Source organism: Schistocerca americana, chromosome 4, assembly GCF_021461395.2.
Source record: "Schistocerca americana isolate TAMUIC-IGC-003095 chromosome 4, iqSchAmer2.1, whole genome shotgun sequence".
Taxonomy (NCBI): Eukaryota; Metazoa; Arthropoda; class Insecta; order Orthoptera; family Acrididae; genus Schistocerca; species Schistocerca americana.
Genome location: NC_060122.1, coordinates 618,214,724 through 618,232,708, shown reverse-complemented (window position 1 = coordinate 618,232,708; position 17,985 = coordinate 618,214,724). Strand labels below are relative to the sequence as shown.

The window sequence follows — 17,985 nt, the reverse complement described above, 5'->3', positions numbered from 1 at the left end:
TCCGATTCAAGGACAATTGTACCTAAGTACTCAACACTACGCAAGCGCACTTGAAATTAACGAAGCCATAGTTGGCAAACCACTTGAAAATCCTAATGAATCCTCGCCACGTGATATGCTACTCACAAAAACGAAACTACTTCGATTTCTTTCGAATCTATGAAAGAAAAATATCGTCCTACTACGAATATGTAGAGCGAAGTCTGCGAATATTTATGGCGACATTTTTGTGCTTATGCACGCGCACAACACTGGCAGTCAAAACAAAGTTTCCCGGTAACGGCTGACACCTGAAGAAAACTGTTGCAAAGATTTTATTCACTCTCGATTCCGTACGAGTAAGTCGCGTATTTTCTTTAGCCTCTTACAACGAGATTTCATTTTGAAATAACATTAATCGTTTTTTCTGGAGCTCCAAAATGTATCAGTAAAATTGGTGAACATGCTGTGGCCATTAAATTCTGTTTTATCGCTAGACATGTTGTCAGGTGCTTTTAAGAAGTTCAGATAAATTTACTGTTCTTCACGAGATCAAATTTCTTGCAATTGTTTCTTGCGTGAAAAATATTTCATTTTTCTCCATGTCCAGAGTTGTTTGTACATTCACTTAGATATTTCTGATTTGCGAAAATAGTTAAGATGAAATACGTTTATGTGCTCTCTAAACATGTGTGTACGCTGCTGCCTGTCTGGACAGTATATCGGCAGGGCAGCTTTATCAACGTACTTTATACATGCCACCATATTTTTTCTCGAATCTTTCAAAAAAGACGCCGAAGACTGTGTATGAGTAATACCGCAAATTTCTGATAGTGACACAAGAGGCTACGATATTTATCACATGTATTTGCATCTAAACACGCCGACGATATGTACCATCAACTTTTATATGGACAAGGGAAAATTCAGAAGTCTGTGAACCATCTTCGTTATGAGGGCGCAGTATGATAAGGAGGGATCTGCGCTTGGAATAGCCTTTACTACTCGCCTCCCTATAGCCCGGGCACAAGTCAGAAGCGTTAAGCGACAGATGTGGGTGGGCCATTTGGTGTTCCACTGGCGGTGCTATCTTTATGACGCTTCTGTCAGCCCGTATTATACCGCGTTCCGTATTTCGGTTGTTATTGATGTTGCACGACACGCAATCTGGCGGCTGTACACGTCATGGTTATTGGCACTACATCCGGTATCCGTTTCAGTCACCTGCCGTAACTGTTTGAAACAAACCAACCTCTGTGCAGATAGACAAAGCTTGCATGCAGCTACAGTTGAGGCCGCCTGTCTGCTGTTACCAGAGAACTACCCGCAGGCGCTCCAACGTCAGACTAGCCACGCGCAAGCGAGTCAACTGAATGATGCGGTAGTGACACTGACAGGACGGCATATTAGCGAGTTACGTGCTTTTAGCTGGGCAGTGTATGCGCTGGGGAAAATTCAATAGCGCTAAACTGAAGTAATTGGCAGAGCACAGCTAGTACGGTCGATCTATTGGCAACAGGAAAGCGCGCTGAACTCGCGACATTTCACTAAGCATCCACCTCCGAAACCTCAGTCCGGCAATATGTCAGGCAATGTGACACTGATATGCTTATGGCTATCCAGGTCAATATTAAATAGAAGATTCTTCGAATCACCTCCCACACACCCATGACAAATCGTCCATCCCAGAACGAACTCGATGCTTGTGTGGAGTAATATATATCAGGCTTTTCTGCCTACGTCTGCTATGACGTTGTTAGTGGCAAGCTAACGACGCGAGAGGAACTGTTTCGGATTGGAATGGCACGGGACCAGTAATGCACTAAGTGTGCTCTACAAGATACCGTAGCACGTCGTTTCGTGTACGCTGATCAAAAGAAAACGTGGTCGTGAGTTCGTAAAAGATTGATTCATATTATCAGCAAGGCACCTTCAGGAATACTACTAGAAAATATATTCCGACCACTTCTCTCCGGGTGCAAAGCAGAACACCTATGTTTGTACGACGCTCACTTTGTCACTTACGTACTCTAGACTTTAACGCTACAAACTACAGGCGTTAGAAACTATATGTTTCAGCAACATCGGTTATTGAAAAACAAGTTACAGCAAAAATATGAAGAATTTTCCTGCAATTTTTTTGTAAATCTTTCTTAGTAAAGTCGGACAAAGTTCTTATACAAGATTTTTTTCTCTGTCTCTGAGCAGAGTGTTAGTGTTTTGTCTCAGGAAAAGTTGCACCATTTCTCAAAGAGGCTTTGCGCTGTATTTTTTTTTCTTTCCAAGCTGTTTTATTAGATTGGTGCATACGTCTTAGCGTTTTCGTCTTGCACGTTGGTATTTTTGTTTTGCCCATTGGTATTCGGTTGCTATGGGTTTATTTATCTACTGCCATTTTTTATTTGTAGGTCACTGTTACTGTTTGAGTTAACATAACGTGATGTTGTTATTTGGAGAAAGTGAGTGGAGCTGTGGACGCTAGAAAATGGAGCGCCAAGTGGAGAAACTGGAACATTTCCAACTTGAGTTCAGTAGAGGGGTGGCGGCGGCAGCGGACGCAGCCAGAAACATTTGTGCCTTGTATGGTGATAATACCCTTGGACAGAGGACGGCAAAAAATCGTTTCCTCGGTTTAAGGAAGATCGTTTTCACATTAATAGCTCTCCACATTCACGAAGAACTTCGGTGTTTGATGAAGCTCTTTAAACGCATTGATCCACAACTGTGTCTGTGCACTCAAGAACAGGAAAATGTGATGAACTGTGATCTATCCACCATCATGCGACTTTTTTGCAGTGGGGGGAGGTTCAAAAATCGGCTGTATGGGTACCGCATGTTCTAAATAAAAATCACAAAAGTCAGCGGGAGGTCATAAGTGCATCTCTGCTCCTTATCGTCAGTTGCCTCGAGAACGATACTGACAATTCCTATCCTGTAACGTTACTGATGACGAGAAACGGTGTCTTTAAACTAACATAAGGAAAAGAAAGGAATTGTTGAGCCTGAACGAAGCAGCAACAAACATACAAAGACGTACGCGCATCCTCAAAAGATGTTATGCATCTGGAGGAACATCGACACTGTGGTGTACTACGAACTGCTTCCCCGAGCTGTAAACATCACTAGCGACATTTTTGTCAACAACTAAGACGTCTAGCAGACGCATTCCAAGAAAAACGACTATGAAGACTGCGTGCAGTTATGCTACTCCACGATAACGCTGCCCGTATTCTGCTGGACTGACAAAAAGCACTATACGGCAGGTTGGTTTTAAAGTCATTCCGCACTTTATTCATCTGATCTTTCGCCGTCAGCTTTTCACCTTTTCTGGTCTCTATCGAACGAGCTTCAAGGAGCCCGCATCTCGTGGTCGTGCGGTAGCGTTCTCGCTTCCCACGCCCGGGTTCCCGGGTTCGATTCCCGGCGGGGTCAGGGATTTTCTCTGCCTCGTGATGGCTGGGTGTTGTGTGCTGTCCTTAGGTCAGTTAGGTTTAAGTAGTTCTAAGTTCTAGGGGACTGATGACCATAGATGTTAAGTCCCATAGTGCTCAGAGCCATTTGAACTATTTTTTTGAGCTTCAAGGAACTTCCCTTCCGGATGAAAATACGCTTCAAACTTGGCACGACGAGTTCTTCGCCTCAAAGCCACGTGATTTCTACAGACCGTTGTAAATAGTGAAGGAGAATATGTTATTGATGACTTAAGTCCGCCGGCCGTGGGGCCGAGCGATTCTAGGCCCTTCAATTTGGTACCGCGCGACAACTACGGTCGCAGGTTCGAATCCTGCCTCGGGCATGGATGTGTGTGATGTCCTTAGGTTAGTTAGATTTAAGTAGTTCTAAGTTCTAGGGGGCTGGTGACCTCAGATGTTAAGTCCCATAGTGCTCAGAACCATTTGAATTGGCTAAAGTCTCTGTTAACGTGTATCTGTTGTGTTTATAAACTTATGGGAAAAAGCTACGAGCTTATGCACCAACCTAATAGTTGTTTGTTCAAGAGGAGCAGCTATTGGTTCTTTTCTGTTGTCTTACAGAGTAACTTGTCGTAACGTCTTTTCTTCCCAAGCTTAAGTTCAATTTTGCGAGAGGAGATTTATTTATTTTTCTTTCAACGAAGAGGTTATTCTGTTCATTTATATGAAGAAGTTATTTCTGTTTTTCATGAAGAAGCTCATCTTCTGCCATGTCGTGTTACTGAAGAAGTCTGGGAGACACCTCAAGACAGCTTGTAAGAGGTCCATGATTAAGGAATTTGTTGCTAGCGCACTCGAGCAGATGTAATTTCGATGGACTGCTCACGCGCTGCCTGCGATATGTAAGCTATAAGAGAATCTCAGACCAGAGAGCAGTGTTGACTACAGTAGGAACTGTGTAGCTGTAGCAGTAAGTTATTGCTAGCAGTCTGGTGTATGGAGTTGGCTGGGCCGGTCGTGAGGAGCGATGGCGGAGCTTGAGCGTTGTAGTCTAAGGTAAAAGCAGCCTCGCGCATATGTAGCATTGTTATATCAAGTCTCATATAAAGGTGTTTTAAAAAAAATCTCTTAATAATAATCTTTCTCATAAAAATTAACTTTTGACAATCATTCATCTCAATTTAAAGAATTTACTTATTTCTCCAATCTATGGTCATCCCGATTATTGTAAAGTAAAATCAGTTGTTTCTTTTTATACATGACAAATCTCTTGGCCAGCATTGCACTGAGCTGCGCCAGAAAAAAAATTCTTATAGGAGCAGATATATACGAGTTATCCGGCGATCTTATTGAGGTAAGAATTTTCATTTTTTATTCAGAATGATCTTTCAGGGCCATGACGCAGCGCTGCTGACGTCCAAAATTTACCAGTTTAAATTCACAGTCAATTATTGAAAGGTTATAAGTGAGCCACAATTTTATTTAGAGGTCAGTCACATTGTATTATTGGTAGGTTACGGAACTCATTTATTGGGAGGTTACGCTGATTGTGATTTATGTACTTATATTTTTTACTGTTGGGAGGTTAATATATTTTTTACTGTTGGGAGGTTAATATATTTTTTATCTGTGGGGAGGTAACAAGCTTCCGCGAGGAAAATATATGGTTATGAGCTACAAGTTTAAGCCGATTGAGGCGTTTCTTACGGTAAACGTAAAAAAAGTTAAGAAAATAATCAAGAGCGGTAACGTATGTGGTGGCGCTCGACCGGGAGGTACCTGGTTCTAACCCCCTTGGTCGTACAATTTTCGCCGCAACTAATAGGTCGGCAAAGGGAGGAGAGTGAGCAGCGTACAGATGTTGAATACCAAACTTTTCTCTACAGTCCTGAGTTAAATTCTGAACCTATCCGCAGAGTTTCATGAATGAGGGTAGTGACACTGTTGATGATGATCCGTCCATCGGATGGAGATTCAAGCCCGGCGACCCCTTGCTGCTAATCAAGAGGCTAAATGCCGTCGCCGGGTTCGACCCTCTCCCTTCTCTTGTCATCATACATAACAAACATGATATCACACTGTTCATAAATCCAAAACAGTCACCTAATCTTCAAACGCGACTGCGATACTGCTCTGGTGAATGGGCCATTGGGCACGGAGGAATGAAAAAATTTTCCATTATGTGGTAAGTCTACCCTTCGGGGCCCTTCAACAACACTGCCCTACGACTGTTTGTTTCTGCAGAGCGCAGTCCGCCATAGACATGTAAGACTTTGGTGGTGGATATTCCAGTGACCTACGCAATGCTACACGTGCTCACGCCGTTGCTTGTCGCTTTTCCTTTCGCAGGTGCTGTTCCTTCCACAAGCAATGAGTCCGTGACGGGAACCAACTGCTGCGAAATACCTGGCTTCTCCGGAGCCGGCAAACCAGGTTTGTTGCTGATGGTTGTACGTGGCTGGTGGTGAGGGTCGCACTTGTGGTGGTGGTTGTGGTGGTGGTACCAATGGTATTTGTGTTATTGTAGCGGTTTCGTATTGATGAAATCATTTGCAAGTGCAGACCTAGACCCAGTATTGGCAGCGCTACGGTACATAGCCCATTCAGAAGGTAACAATTAACTCCGTGGTGCAGGTGCGACAATTTAGTGTTAGGTTTTCACTGTGAAATGATTTTTCCGCAAATGTGTAGTGTTTATTAAACTTGCAACACTATAAAATATTAGCCATGCTTTATTAAGGTTGTATAGTAAAGGGAACGTTCCAGTTGAATCATAGTTATATATTGTGATCTGCAGTTCTTTTATGATAATACGAGCTGGTTGCTTGGAATTTCCCAGTTATTTGTTATTCCCATTGTTGTATTAGATAAGGAAAGAAATGAGACACAAATAGTATACTAACAACTGCTGTTTACTTAAGTATTTATAAAGAACAGAAATTCTTTATGTAAATTATAAAGTAAAATATTTGACAGATTGGTTGTGATATTAATTTTTAACACAAAACTTGGTCATAAAGGGTGTCCCATAGGGAATGCAAGTTTTGAAATACTCGTCGCTTCTGTTCTAGCATGTTGGCAGCACTAAACGTTGCACGTTTTCGTCTGTTTTCTTTCTGTTTGGTAATGGAGCGCTTGCTTCACGACGCAGTAGCGTGTTGTCATTATGAACACTTATTACAAATATGATGAATGTTCGCAAACTCCGTGGAATATTTGGTCAACGTAATGCACTGAACAAGGCGACTGCGATGGGACTAATTGCTACATTTGAGGAAACTCGCTCGGTTGTGAACATTAATCGCTCGAACCGTCCTCGTGTTAGTCGTTGTTCGAAAAACATCGTCATAGTGCATGCTAATGTTGCTGGAATTCTGGTAAAGTCTATTCGCTGAAGTTCATAACAACGGGATATTCCCAGCACCAGCATGCAGCAAATTTCGCGGGAAGTCAATGGTTACGTTCAATTTTTCCGTGAAACAGAGACTCAGTTGCAAACGCATAGCATCACTGGAGCCGAAGTTGTCAGAAAAGCTGTTAAAAAATAGCTTTACAAGATCAAGCAAATAAAAGGTAAACATATACATAACATGATCGTATCATAACAAAAAGACAACCGACATTTACACTCCATGAGGCCATGTGGACCATATCATTACAAGCTAGGACGTAAGCAAATGGTGCCACATGTAGACAAAGACTAGCATAGACGTTAGGAGCAACATTATACCCATTATGCCATCTTGACAGGTACACCTGATGATGACAAATCGCCTAAACGAGCTCGTCGTGTAACATGTGTCACTGCGGGTAAATAAATAAATAGTTCAGCGAAGAAGTTGTACATAAAACATAATTTTATGCTGTTACATACTCAAACTAGAGGATAAATGTAAGGATGTAGAGGCTTATCTCACTAGGGGTAAGATAGATATTGCTTACAGGAAAATTAAAGAGACCTTTGGAGAAAAGAGAACCACTTCTATGATTATCATGAGCTCAGATGGAAATGCAGTTCTAAGCAAAGAAGGGAAAGCAGAAAGGTGGAAGGAGTATATAGAGGGTCTATACAAGGGTGATGTACCTGAGGACAATATTATGGAATTGGAAGAGGATGTAGATGAAGATGAAATGGGAGATATGATACTGCGTGAAGAGTTCGATAGAGCACTGAAAGACCTGAGTCGAAACAAGGACCCGGGAGTAGACAACATTCCATTAGAACTACTGACGGCCTTGGGAGAGCCAGTCCTGACAAAACTCTACCATCTGGTGAGCAAGATGAATGAGACAGGCGAAATTCACTCAGACTTCAAGAAGAATATAATAATTCCAATCCCAAAGAAAGCAGGTGTTGACAGATGTGAAAATTACCGAACTATCAGTTTAATAAGTCACAGCCGCAAAATTCTAACGCGAATTCTTTACAGACGAATGGAAAAACTAGTAGAAGCCGACCTTGGGGAAGATCAGTTTGGATTCCGTATAAATATTGGAACACGTGAGGCAATACTGACCCTACGACTTATCTTAGAAGCTAGATTAAGGAAAGACAAACCTACATTTCTAGCATTTGTAGACTTAGAGAAAGCTTTTGACAATGTTAACTGGAATACTCATTTCAAATTCTGAAGGTGGCAGGGGTAAAATATAGGGAGCGAAAGGTTATTTACAATTTGTATAGAAACCAAATGGCAGTTATAAGAGTTGAGGGGCACGAAAGGGAAGCAGTGGTTGGGAAGGGAGTGAGACAGGGTTGTAGCCTCTCCCCGATGTTATTCAATCTGTATATTGAGCAAGCAATAAAGAAACAAAAGAAAAATTCGGAGTATGTATTAAAATCCATGGAGAAGAAACAAAAACTTTGAGGTTCGCCGATGACATTGTAATTCTGTCAGAGACAGCAAAGGACTTGGAAGAGCAGTTGAATGGAATGGACAGTGTCTTGAAAGGAGGATATAAGATGAACATCAACAAAAGCAAGACGAGGATAATGGAATGTAGTCGAATTAAGTCGGGTGATGCTGAGGGTATTAGATTAGGAAATGAGACACTTAAAGTAGTAAATGAGTTTTGCTATTTGGGGAGCAAAATAACTGATGATGGTCGAAGTAGAGAGGATATAAAATGTAGACTAGCAATGGGAAGGAAAGCGTTTCTGAAGAAGAGAAATTTGTTAACATCGAGTATAGATTTAAGTGTCAGGAAGTTGCTTCTGAAAAAATTTGTATGAAGTGTAGCCATGTATGGAAGTGAAAGATGGACGATAAATAGTTTAGACAAGAAGAGAATAGAAGCTTTCGAAATGCGGTGCTACAGAAGATTAGATGGGTAGATCACATAACTAATGATGAGGTGTTGAATAGGATTGGGGAGAAGAGAAGTTTGTGGCACAACCTGACTAGAAGAAGGGATCGGTTGGTAGGACATGTTCTGAGGCATCAAGGGATCATAGGACCACAAATTTAGCATTGGAGGGCAGCGTGGAGGGTAAAAATCGTAGAGGGAGACCAAGAGATGAATACACCAAGCAGATTCAGAAGGATGTAGGTTGCAGTAGGTACTCGGAGATGAAGAAGCTTGCACAGGACAGAGTAGCATGGAGAGCTGCATCAAACCAGCCTCAGGACTGAAGACCACAACAACAACAACAACATACTCAAAAGTTGCAAGAATTTAATAAATCCTTGGGTGTACCTACACTTGAGTAAGCAAAGTGAAGTTGCCCATGGGAGAAGCATGGCGATCTCAAATCGACTCCACAGTGGTTAATAGATGGCTCTGTCATTTACTGGAAAAGTTAAGAGCGATATCTTAAGATAACAAGACGATCTCGCTCTGGAAAAATTAGCACCAATAATGCACAGGACAGTATTCGGTTGTTATTGTTCCTACTACTTTTCTCGCGACACGATACGGCGCCTGAGCAGCACAAACTGATTCAGAGCAGCGGTCTCCATTCTGGGGTTCTTACCCACCCGGGCGGGCCGGCCGGTGTGGCCGTGCGGTTCTAGGCGCTTCAGTCTGGAACCGCGTGACGGCTACGGCCCCAGGTTCGAATCCTGCCTCGGGCATGGATGTGTGTGATGTCCTTAGGTTAGTTAGGTTTAATTAGTTCTAAGTTCTAGGCGACTAATGACCTCCGAAGCTAAGTCGCATAGTGCTCAGTGCCATTTTGAACCACCCGGGGTGCATGAAATTTTCTGACGGGTAAAAACAAAAGCATCATTATTTCTTAAGATTGTAATGCTAATTACCTAACTCACCAACAATTATATTTTTTATTTCAAATACAAGTATTAACATGTGAGAAAATGTGAGGGACGTTACAGCTTGTAAATGAATGTAGGAACATCTTCCTCACATAGTCAACCCACTGCACACATGCACTTCCTACCATGCATTTAGGACTCAAAAACTGAGACACTTCTATCACATGTGCTTAAATAAACACTGAAGCCAAACTCCGTCCGAACAGACCGTGGAAGGCCCAACGGTACCGACCGACCGCCATGTTTCCCTCAGTCGTTAGGCGTCACTGGATGCGAATATGGAGGGGCAGGTGGTCAGAACACCACTCTCCTGGTCAGTTTTCGTGACCGGAGCCGTTACTTCTCAGTCAAGTAACTCCTCAGTTGGCCTCAGGAGGGGTGAGTGCACTCTGCTTACCAACAGCGCTTAACTTCCGGTCATCTGACCGGAATAGGAGTTACCACTGCGGCAAGGCTGTTGGCACATATGGTTAGATATCTCATGAAAATACACTCTCCGAGCTGTGGGTAGTTCCCACAATAGACCATAAATTGCTTCATTATTCTCTTTACAACAATAAACAAACTAAAGTTAAAATCTTCTGGGTTGCTAGGCCGCGTCATATTTCTTCTAGAATAATCGACGTTTCGACCCCTCTGCTGGGATCTTCTTCAGGATCTTCCGGTGTCCACTATTGCTAGAACACTGTCAGAGACCAGTGTGACGTTCTCTTATAAAGGGGAGTTTTCCCGCGTTTGTGCTGGAGAAGTGGGAGTATATATTATTTTAGAGGAAATATGACGCAACCTAACAACCCAGAAGATTTTTAACTTTAGTGACAACGGCTACGAAAGCCTGCAGACTTACATTATAAACAAACTAATTGACAGCATAATATGACGATCACCATGTAAAGGCTACTGCACTACTGTAAAGCCTGCACAGTTTTATTATTGAGGAAAGTCGTCAGACAAAATGCATTGGCAGCTTGAAGTCTTTCAATTTCCTCCAGTTAAGACGTTTGGAGTCCAGCAGCCAAGTGATATACGAACGGTAAGTGTAGTGCAGAGATTTTAACATGGTCGATTTTAAATGGAGGTGCAGGAAGTGGGTGAAGTAAGTATCGCTAGAGAGGGGAGAGGTGCAGAGGAAACATGTTTCGTAACAAGTGTCTACCCTCAATGTGGATCATTAGCTTTATTTTTAGTGAGGAGTTGTAGGTAGCACTCCCGGTGCACTGACAATTGCTTCATCATTCCATAAAGAAGGTTCTTAGGAATAAGCAGTACCGAATGTCTTATTGGCTCGTTAGTTCATGGTTTAAAAAAACACTTACAAGAACTAAGTATCAATTAACTTTCATAATTTTAAGAATAAAAGCGTTCAAAGGATATTCTTCTTCATTCTAAAGTTTAGTTAGGTGCTAATTTTAAAGATTGGGGAGGGGGTAAGGGTGGAGACTAGCTGATATCTGATTAATCTCAGGGGTAATAGTCTCAGAAGTGTTGAGAGCCACTGATTTAGTCGCAAATAAAATTTAGTATTGGAGGGCAGCGTGGAGGGTAAAAATCGTAGGGGGAGACCAAGAGATGAATACACTAAGCAGATTCAGAAGGATGTAGGTTGCAGTAGGTACTGGGAGATGAAAAAGCTTGCACAGGATAGAGTAGCATGGAGAGCTGCATCAAACCAGTCTCAGGACTGAAGACCACAACAACAACAACAACAAAACTGCAAATCGTGATTTTACGCTAGAAAGAAATTTCATTCCTACAAAACTGCTCGTGATAGCTAGCTTTCAAATCGATTGATGTCTGGGTTCAAGTGCAGGTATTCACAGAGATCCAGTGTGGACTATAATTATTGTATGGCAGAAAAACTTGGTAGATATTATAATGCCTTAATGCAGTACCGATGTATAATGGAAAAAAATTAGTTCCTATTTTGGCCACCAGGTGGCTATGTGGCGCTACGATAGCAAGAATGACGTACAGAAATGTTTCCATTTTTAGTGGATTAGGAGAGGGACACGGCCAGAAAAGGTCAAACAAGTGAGAAAGGCATGATGTTGATTTTAACTATAACAACACAGTACAACTCTGGGACGCACAGAAACAGCCAACTGTTACTTCTTTAACGAATGTAGTGCTTTACAATTTTCTGTAGCAACATCAATCCATTTGAAAGTTAGCTATCATGAGCAGTTTTGTAGGAATGAAATTTCTTTCCAGCGTAAAATCACAATTCGCAGTTTATTTGCCACTAAAGCAGTGGCTCCCAACGTTTCTGAGACCATCACCCCTGAAATAAATCGGATATCACCTAGTCGTCTACCCTCTCCCCGCTCCCCAATCTTTAAAATTAGCGCCTAACTAAACTTTAGAATGAAGAAGAATTTCCTTTGAACGCTTTTATTCTTAAAGTGATGAAAGTTAGTTGATACTTAGTTCTTGTGTTTTTTTTAGGGGGGGGGGGGGTTGGTTGGGGTTGTTTGGGGGAAGAGACCAAACAGCGAGGTCATCGGTCTCATCGGATTAGGGAAGGACGGGGAAGGAAGTCGGCCGTGCCCTTTCAAAGGAACCATCCCGGCATTTGCCTGAAGCGATTTAGGGAAATCACGGAAAACCTAAATCAGGATGGCCGGACGCGGGATTGAACCGTCGTCCTCCCGAATGCGAGTTCAGTGTGCTAACCACTGCACCACCTCCCTCGGTTGTAAGTGTTTTATTAAATCACGAACTAACGAGTCAATAAGACATTTGGTACTGCTTATTCCTAAGAACCTTCTTTATGGAATGATGAAGCAATTGTTAGTGCATCACGAGTGCTACCTACAACTTCTTCTCGTAAAAAAATAAAGCTAATGATCCACATTGAGGGTATACACTTGTTACGAAACATGTTTCCTATGCACCTCTCCCCTCTCTAGCGACACTTACTTCACCCACATCCTACAACTCCATTTAAAATCGACCATGTTAAAATGTCTGCACTATACTTGCTGTTCGTAAATCACTTGGCTACTGGACTCCTTACTTCTTGACTGGCAGAAATTGGAAGGGTTCAAGCTGCCAGAGCTGTTTGTCTGACCACTTCCATCAATAATAATACTGTGCAGGCCTTACAAAACTACCACTTACAAACAGCTTGTTCAATATGAGCACCGCAGACGTCGACGAGGTTCTGTACAGCGCCAGATTTGCACCTGGTGTCCAAAATTGTAACTAATTTTTTTCCAGCGTAAATCGGTTCCACACGATGTGTTAGCATATCTATAAAGTTTAACTACCATACAGTAATTACGGCCCACACTGCACTTCCGAGAGTTGCCGCACTTTAACTGCTTCATATAACCACCCGGTACTTCCCTCCCCCCCATCCCTAACGGTGTGCTAAACTCAGAGTATTTTATTGCGAGTCGTATATTTGTACCAAGTTAAAATGAAATTGATCCAGGTATTACAGAGACTGATAGCAAACATGAGTACTCAATCTGTTTGTAAACTCGTTTTCGTCGCATATTCGTTCGGATAGTGAACGCTACAGACGAACGGAAAAACTAGTAGAAGCCGACCTAGGGGAAGATCAGTTTGGATTCCGTAGAAATATTGGAACACGTGAGGCAATACTGACCCTACGACTTATCTTAGAAGCTAGATTAAGGAAAGGTAAACCTACGTTTCTAGCATTTGTAGACTTAAGAGAAAGCTTTTGACAATGTTGACTGGAATACTCTCTTTCAAATTCTGAAGGTGGCAGGGGTCAAATACAGGGACCGAAAGGCTATTTACAATTTGTATAGAAACCAAATGGCAGTTATAAAAGTTGAGGGGCATGAAAGGGAAGCAGTGGTTGGGAAGGGAATGAGACAGGTTGTAGCCTGTCCCCGATGTTATTCAATCTGTTTATTGAGCAAGCAGTGAAGGAAACAAAAGAAAAACTTTGAGGTTCGCCGATGACATTGTAATTCTGTCAGAGACAGCAAAGGACTTGGAAGAGCAGTTGAATGGAATGGATAGTGTCTTGAAAGGAGGATATAAGATGAACATCAACAAAAGCAAAACGAGGATAATGGAATGTAGTCAAATTAAGGTCGGGTGATGCTAGGGGTATTAGATTAGGAAATGAGACACTTAAAGTAGTAAAGGAGTTTTGCTATTTGGGGAGCAAAATAACTGATGATGGTCGAGGTGGAGAGGATATAAAATGTAGACTAGTAATGGCAAGGAAAGCGTTTCTGAAGAAGAGAAATTTGTTAACATCGAGTATAGATTTAAGTGTCAGGAAGTTGTTTCTGAAAGTATTTGTATGGAGTGTAGCCATGTATGGAAGTGAAACATGGACGATAAATAGTTTAGACAAAAAGAGAGTAGAAGCGTTAGAAATGTGGTGCTACAGAAGAATCCTGAAGATTAGATGGGCAGATCACATAACTAATGAGGGGGTGTTGAAGAGGATTGGGGAGAAGAGAAGTTTGTGGCACAACTTGACTAGAAGAAGGGATCGGTTGGTAGGTCATGTTCTGAGGCATCAAGGGATCATAGGACCACAAATTTAGTATTGGAGGGCAGCGTGGAGGGTAAAAATCGTAGAGGGAGACCAAGAGATGAATACACCAAGCAGATTCAGAAGGATGTAGGTTGCAGTAGGTACTCGGAGATGAAGAAGCTTGCACAGGATAGAGTAGCATGGAGAGCTGCATCAAACCAGTCTCAGGACTGAAGACCACAACAACCCTGCGGGTTCGGGGGTTAGAATAGGCCCGCGGTATTCCTGCCTGTCGTAAGAGGCGACTAAAAGGAGTCTCAAACGTTTCGGCCTTATGTGATGGTCCCCTCTCGGGTTTGACCTCCATCTATCTAAATTATTCCGAAGAGCGAGCCAATTGGGGAAGGGCACCTTACATGGTGCACTGTATCCTTCGTGCAATTAGACCTATAGCCGTCTTCCTCGTCGTTGCAATGGTGTCCCGCTCGTTTTCGATCTCTTGGGCGATTACCACGCTGCACTCTGCAGTGTTTCTTTTAACTGTGACGACGACCTTGGCCATTTTTGCACCTAAGATCCAGCACGGTAGCCAGTCCGTTGTGGTGGGGTCGCCATGTACCCTCTTGGTTGTAGCCCCCTGACAACACAGGGATCGCTCTACTGATGCCTGCGCCGTTCACTCCCCACGTATGCCAAGGAGTAGATGCCCATCTCCCTGGGGCATCGGGACTCCCGGCAGTGGCCATCCTGCCAGGTGGCCTTTGCTGTGGCTGGGTGGCGCCCGTGGGGAGGGCCCTTGGTCGGAGTAGGTGGCATCAGGGCGGATGACCCGCAATGAAGCGTGGTACATCATCTATCGCTGGTGGGCCTCCACCAGCAGTCTCTAAGCGATCGAGGTCTAACCTCAACGGGAAGAAATTGGATCAGCGATCGTTTCCCTCCCTAGCTACTCCATGGGAGGAACGTCTTGCTAAAGAAGGCAGTGGCGAATATTCACCCCGGTACCTTGTGTGTACGCGGGTTGATGGAGAATCGTTCGTGTCGACCAAGCCCCAGTTTTTTGTGGAGCATTTAGAGGACAAGTTCGGGGAGGTGGAGGGCTTGTCCAAGATGCGCTCTGGCTCTGTGCTCATCAAAACGGCATCCTCTGCCCAGTCACGGAGGTTGCTCAATTGTGACAAGTTGGGGAATGTTTCAGTTACCATCACGCCGCATAAGAGTCTCAACATGGTCCAGGGTATTATATTCCATAGGGATCTTCTTCTGCAGTCCGACGATGAATTACGCGCCAACCTCGAACGACGAGGTGTTCACTTCGTCCGGCGCGTCCATCGGGGTCCGAGGGATAATCAGGTAGCCACCGGTGCCTTCATCTTGGCCTTTGAGGGTGATGTCTTACCCGAAAAGGTTAAGGTGATGGTTTACCGTTGTGATGTGAAACCATATATCCCTCCTCCGATGCGGTGTTTTAAATGCTGGAAGTTCGGGCACATGTCATCTCGCTGTACTTCCAGCATCACGTGTCGGGATTGCGGACGTCCTTCGCATCCTGATACTCCATGTGCTCCGCCTCCCGTCTGTGTTAACTGTGGAGAACACCATTCCCCCTGCTCACCGGACTGTCGGATCTTCCAGAAGGAAAGGAAGATAATGGAATATAAGACCCTGGACCGCCTGACCTACACAGAGGCAAGGCGGAAATATGAGCGGCTACATCCTGTGCCCATGACATCCACCTATGCCGCTGCTGCAACAGCGGTCCGATCCTCTCCCGTGTCGTCACGTACTGTTGCCTCTCAGCTATGTCAAAATGACCCGGCCCCCTTGGTTGTGGGGAGCACTTCGCCCTCTGTTGCTCCATCTACTCCAGGAGCGACACCACCCCAACCATCGGGGACATTCGTCCCCCCTTCCCAGCCGGAGAAGCGTAGGGCTTCTTCGGCTACTCTAGCCAGGAAGGGGTCCCTTGGGGCCCTCCCTTCCCAGGCTTTGCCCAGTGTCAAAGCGGATACCCGCAAAGTTTTGAAGCAACAACCGGTCGCTGGTCATAGGGCTTCACGGTCGTCGTCCGTCCCTGAGACTGACCCAGTGGGGCCCTCCCAGCCAGACCCTCCCAAGGCACAGCGTGCGAAGCCGTTGAAGAAAAAGGCTCCCAAGCATCCTGACATTGCGGTGGCACCTGTCCCACCGCAACCTTCAACCTCTGCGTCTGAGGACGAGGTGGAGATCCTGGCGTCCGCTGAGGACCTCGATCTCGCCAGTCCCTCCGACGCCATGGAAAGCACTGGCACAGGTGCTCACTTGGAGGCAGCAGGTGACCCAGTGGCGTAATCTGCCTTCCCCGTCCCGTCACGCCTTTCCCAGCACTGGCCAGTACCATCCTCCAGTGGAACTGCAGCGGTTTCTTCCACCATTTAGCTGAGCTCCGCCAACTTATCAGCCGTCATCCTTTCCTTTGCATTGCTCTGCAGGAAACTTGGTTTCCAGCAATGCGAACCCCCGCCCTCCGTGGCTATCGGGGTTATTTTAAGAACCGGGCAACTTACGAAAGGGTGTCTGGTGGCGTCTGCATATATGTCCTGAACTCTCTTCACAGCGAGTTTGTACCTCTACAAACAGCTTTAGAGGCTGTCGCTGTTCGGGTGTGGATGCCACAGGCTATCACCGTCGGCAGCATTTACCTTCCACCTGATGGTACTGTCGCGCAGCATGTCCTGGCTGCTCTGATAGCACAACTGCCGCCACCTTTTTTGCTGCTGGGCGATTTCAATGCCCACAACCCTCTATGGGGTGGGACTGTCTCCGATGATCGTGGTCGGGCCGTGGAGCATGTGTTGGCTCAGCTCGACCTTAGCCTCTTAAACACCGGTGCTCCCACGCATTTCAGTGTGGCCCATGGCTCGTTCTCGGCCATCGATCTCTCTATTTGCAGCCCTGGACTTGTCCCATCCCTCCACTGGAGGGTGCATCCTGACCTGTGTGGTAGTGACCATTTTCCCATCTCTTTGTCACTGCCACAGTGTCATTCTTCTGGGCGCTTGCCCCGCTGGGCTTTCCACAGGGCTGACTGGCCGGCTTTTACTTCCGCTGTAACCTTTGCGTCTCCCCCACAGGGTGACATTGACGAGGTGGTCCGTGTTTTAACCACGTCCATCATTTCAGCGGCCGAGGCTACCATCCCCCGTTCCTCTGGCCTCCCTCGGCGGAAGGCTGTCCCCTGGTGGTCGCCGGAGATTGCTGAGGCTATTCGCGACCGTAGGCGGGCTCTCCAGCGTCATAGGCGGCACCCGTCTCTGGAGACCCTCATCGCCTTTAAGAGGCTCCGTGCCTTCGCCCGTCGACTTATTGCACGGCGTAAGCAGGAGTGCTGGGAGAGGTACGTCTCCTCCCTGGGCTCCCGTGTCTCGTCCTCGCACGTGTGGTCCCGTATCCGGCGGATTTATGGCTCCCAGACCCCTGTGGGTGTCCCTGGGCTCTCCTTGGACGGCGCTGTCTGCACGGACGCTGCCGCCATTGCTGAACGGCTAGCCGCGCACTTTGCTCAGAGCTCTGCGACTGCATCCTATCCCCCCGCCTTTCGCTCTCTAAAGGAGCGAGCCGAGCGAACGCCGTTCTCATTCCACACGCGTCATTATGAAACATACAATGCTCCTTTCGGCGAGAGGGAACTCCTCGCTGCCCTCGCCGATTGCCCTGATACTGCACCAGGACCGGACTGCATCCATGCGCAGATGCTGAAGCATCTCTCCAGGGACTGCCAGAGACACATCCCACCATCTTTAACCGCATTTGGAGCGAGGGCGTGTTCCCGTCGCAATGGTGAGAGGGTCTTATTGTCCCCATCGTGAAGCCC

General features: G+C 45.2%; 1 protein-coding gene across 4 annotated transcripts in view; it reads left to right on the top strand.

Moving 5' to 3' along the window:
- The window catches only part of LOC124613090 (peptidoglycan-recognition protein LA-like), a 525,675-nt gene that overhangs the window by 295,480 nt on the left and 212,210 nt on the right, over positions 1 to 17,985 (top strand). For 3 of the 4 annotated variants that reach the window (XM_047141681.1, XM_047141679.1, XM_047141680.1), the window contains exon 2: positions 5,742 to 5,825. The exons of the other annotated variant lie outside the window; for it this stretch is intronic. In XM_047141681.1, the coding sequence (XP_046997637.1) occupies positions 5,742 to 5,825 (84 nt within the window). The remainder of the gene's footprint in view (positions 1 to 5,741; positions 5,826 to 17,985) is intronic. 4 annotated transcript variants of the gene reach the window in all.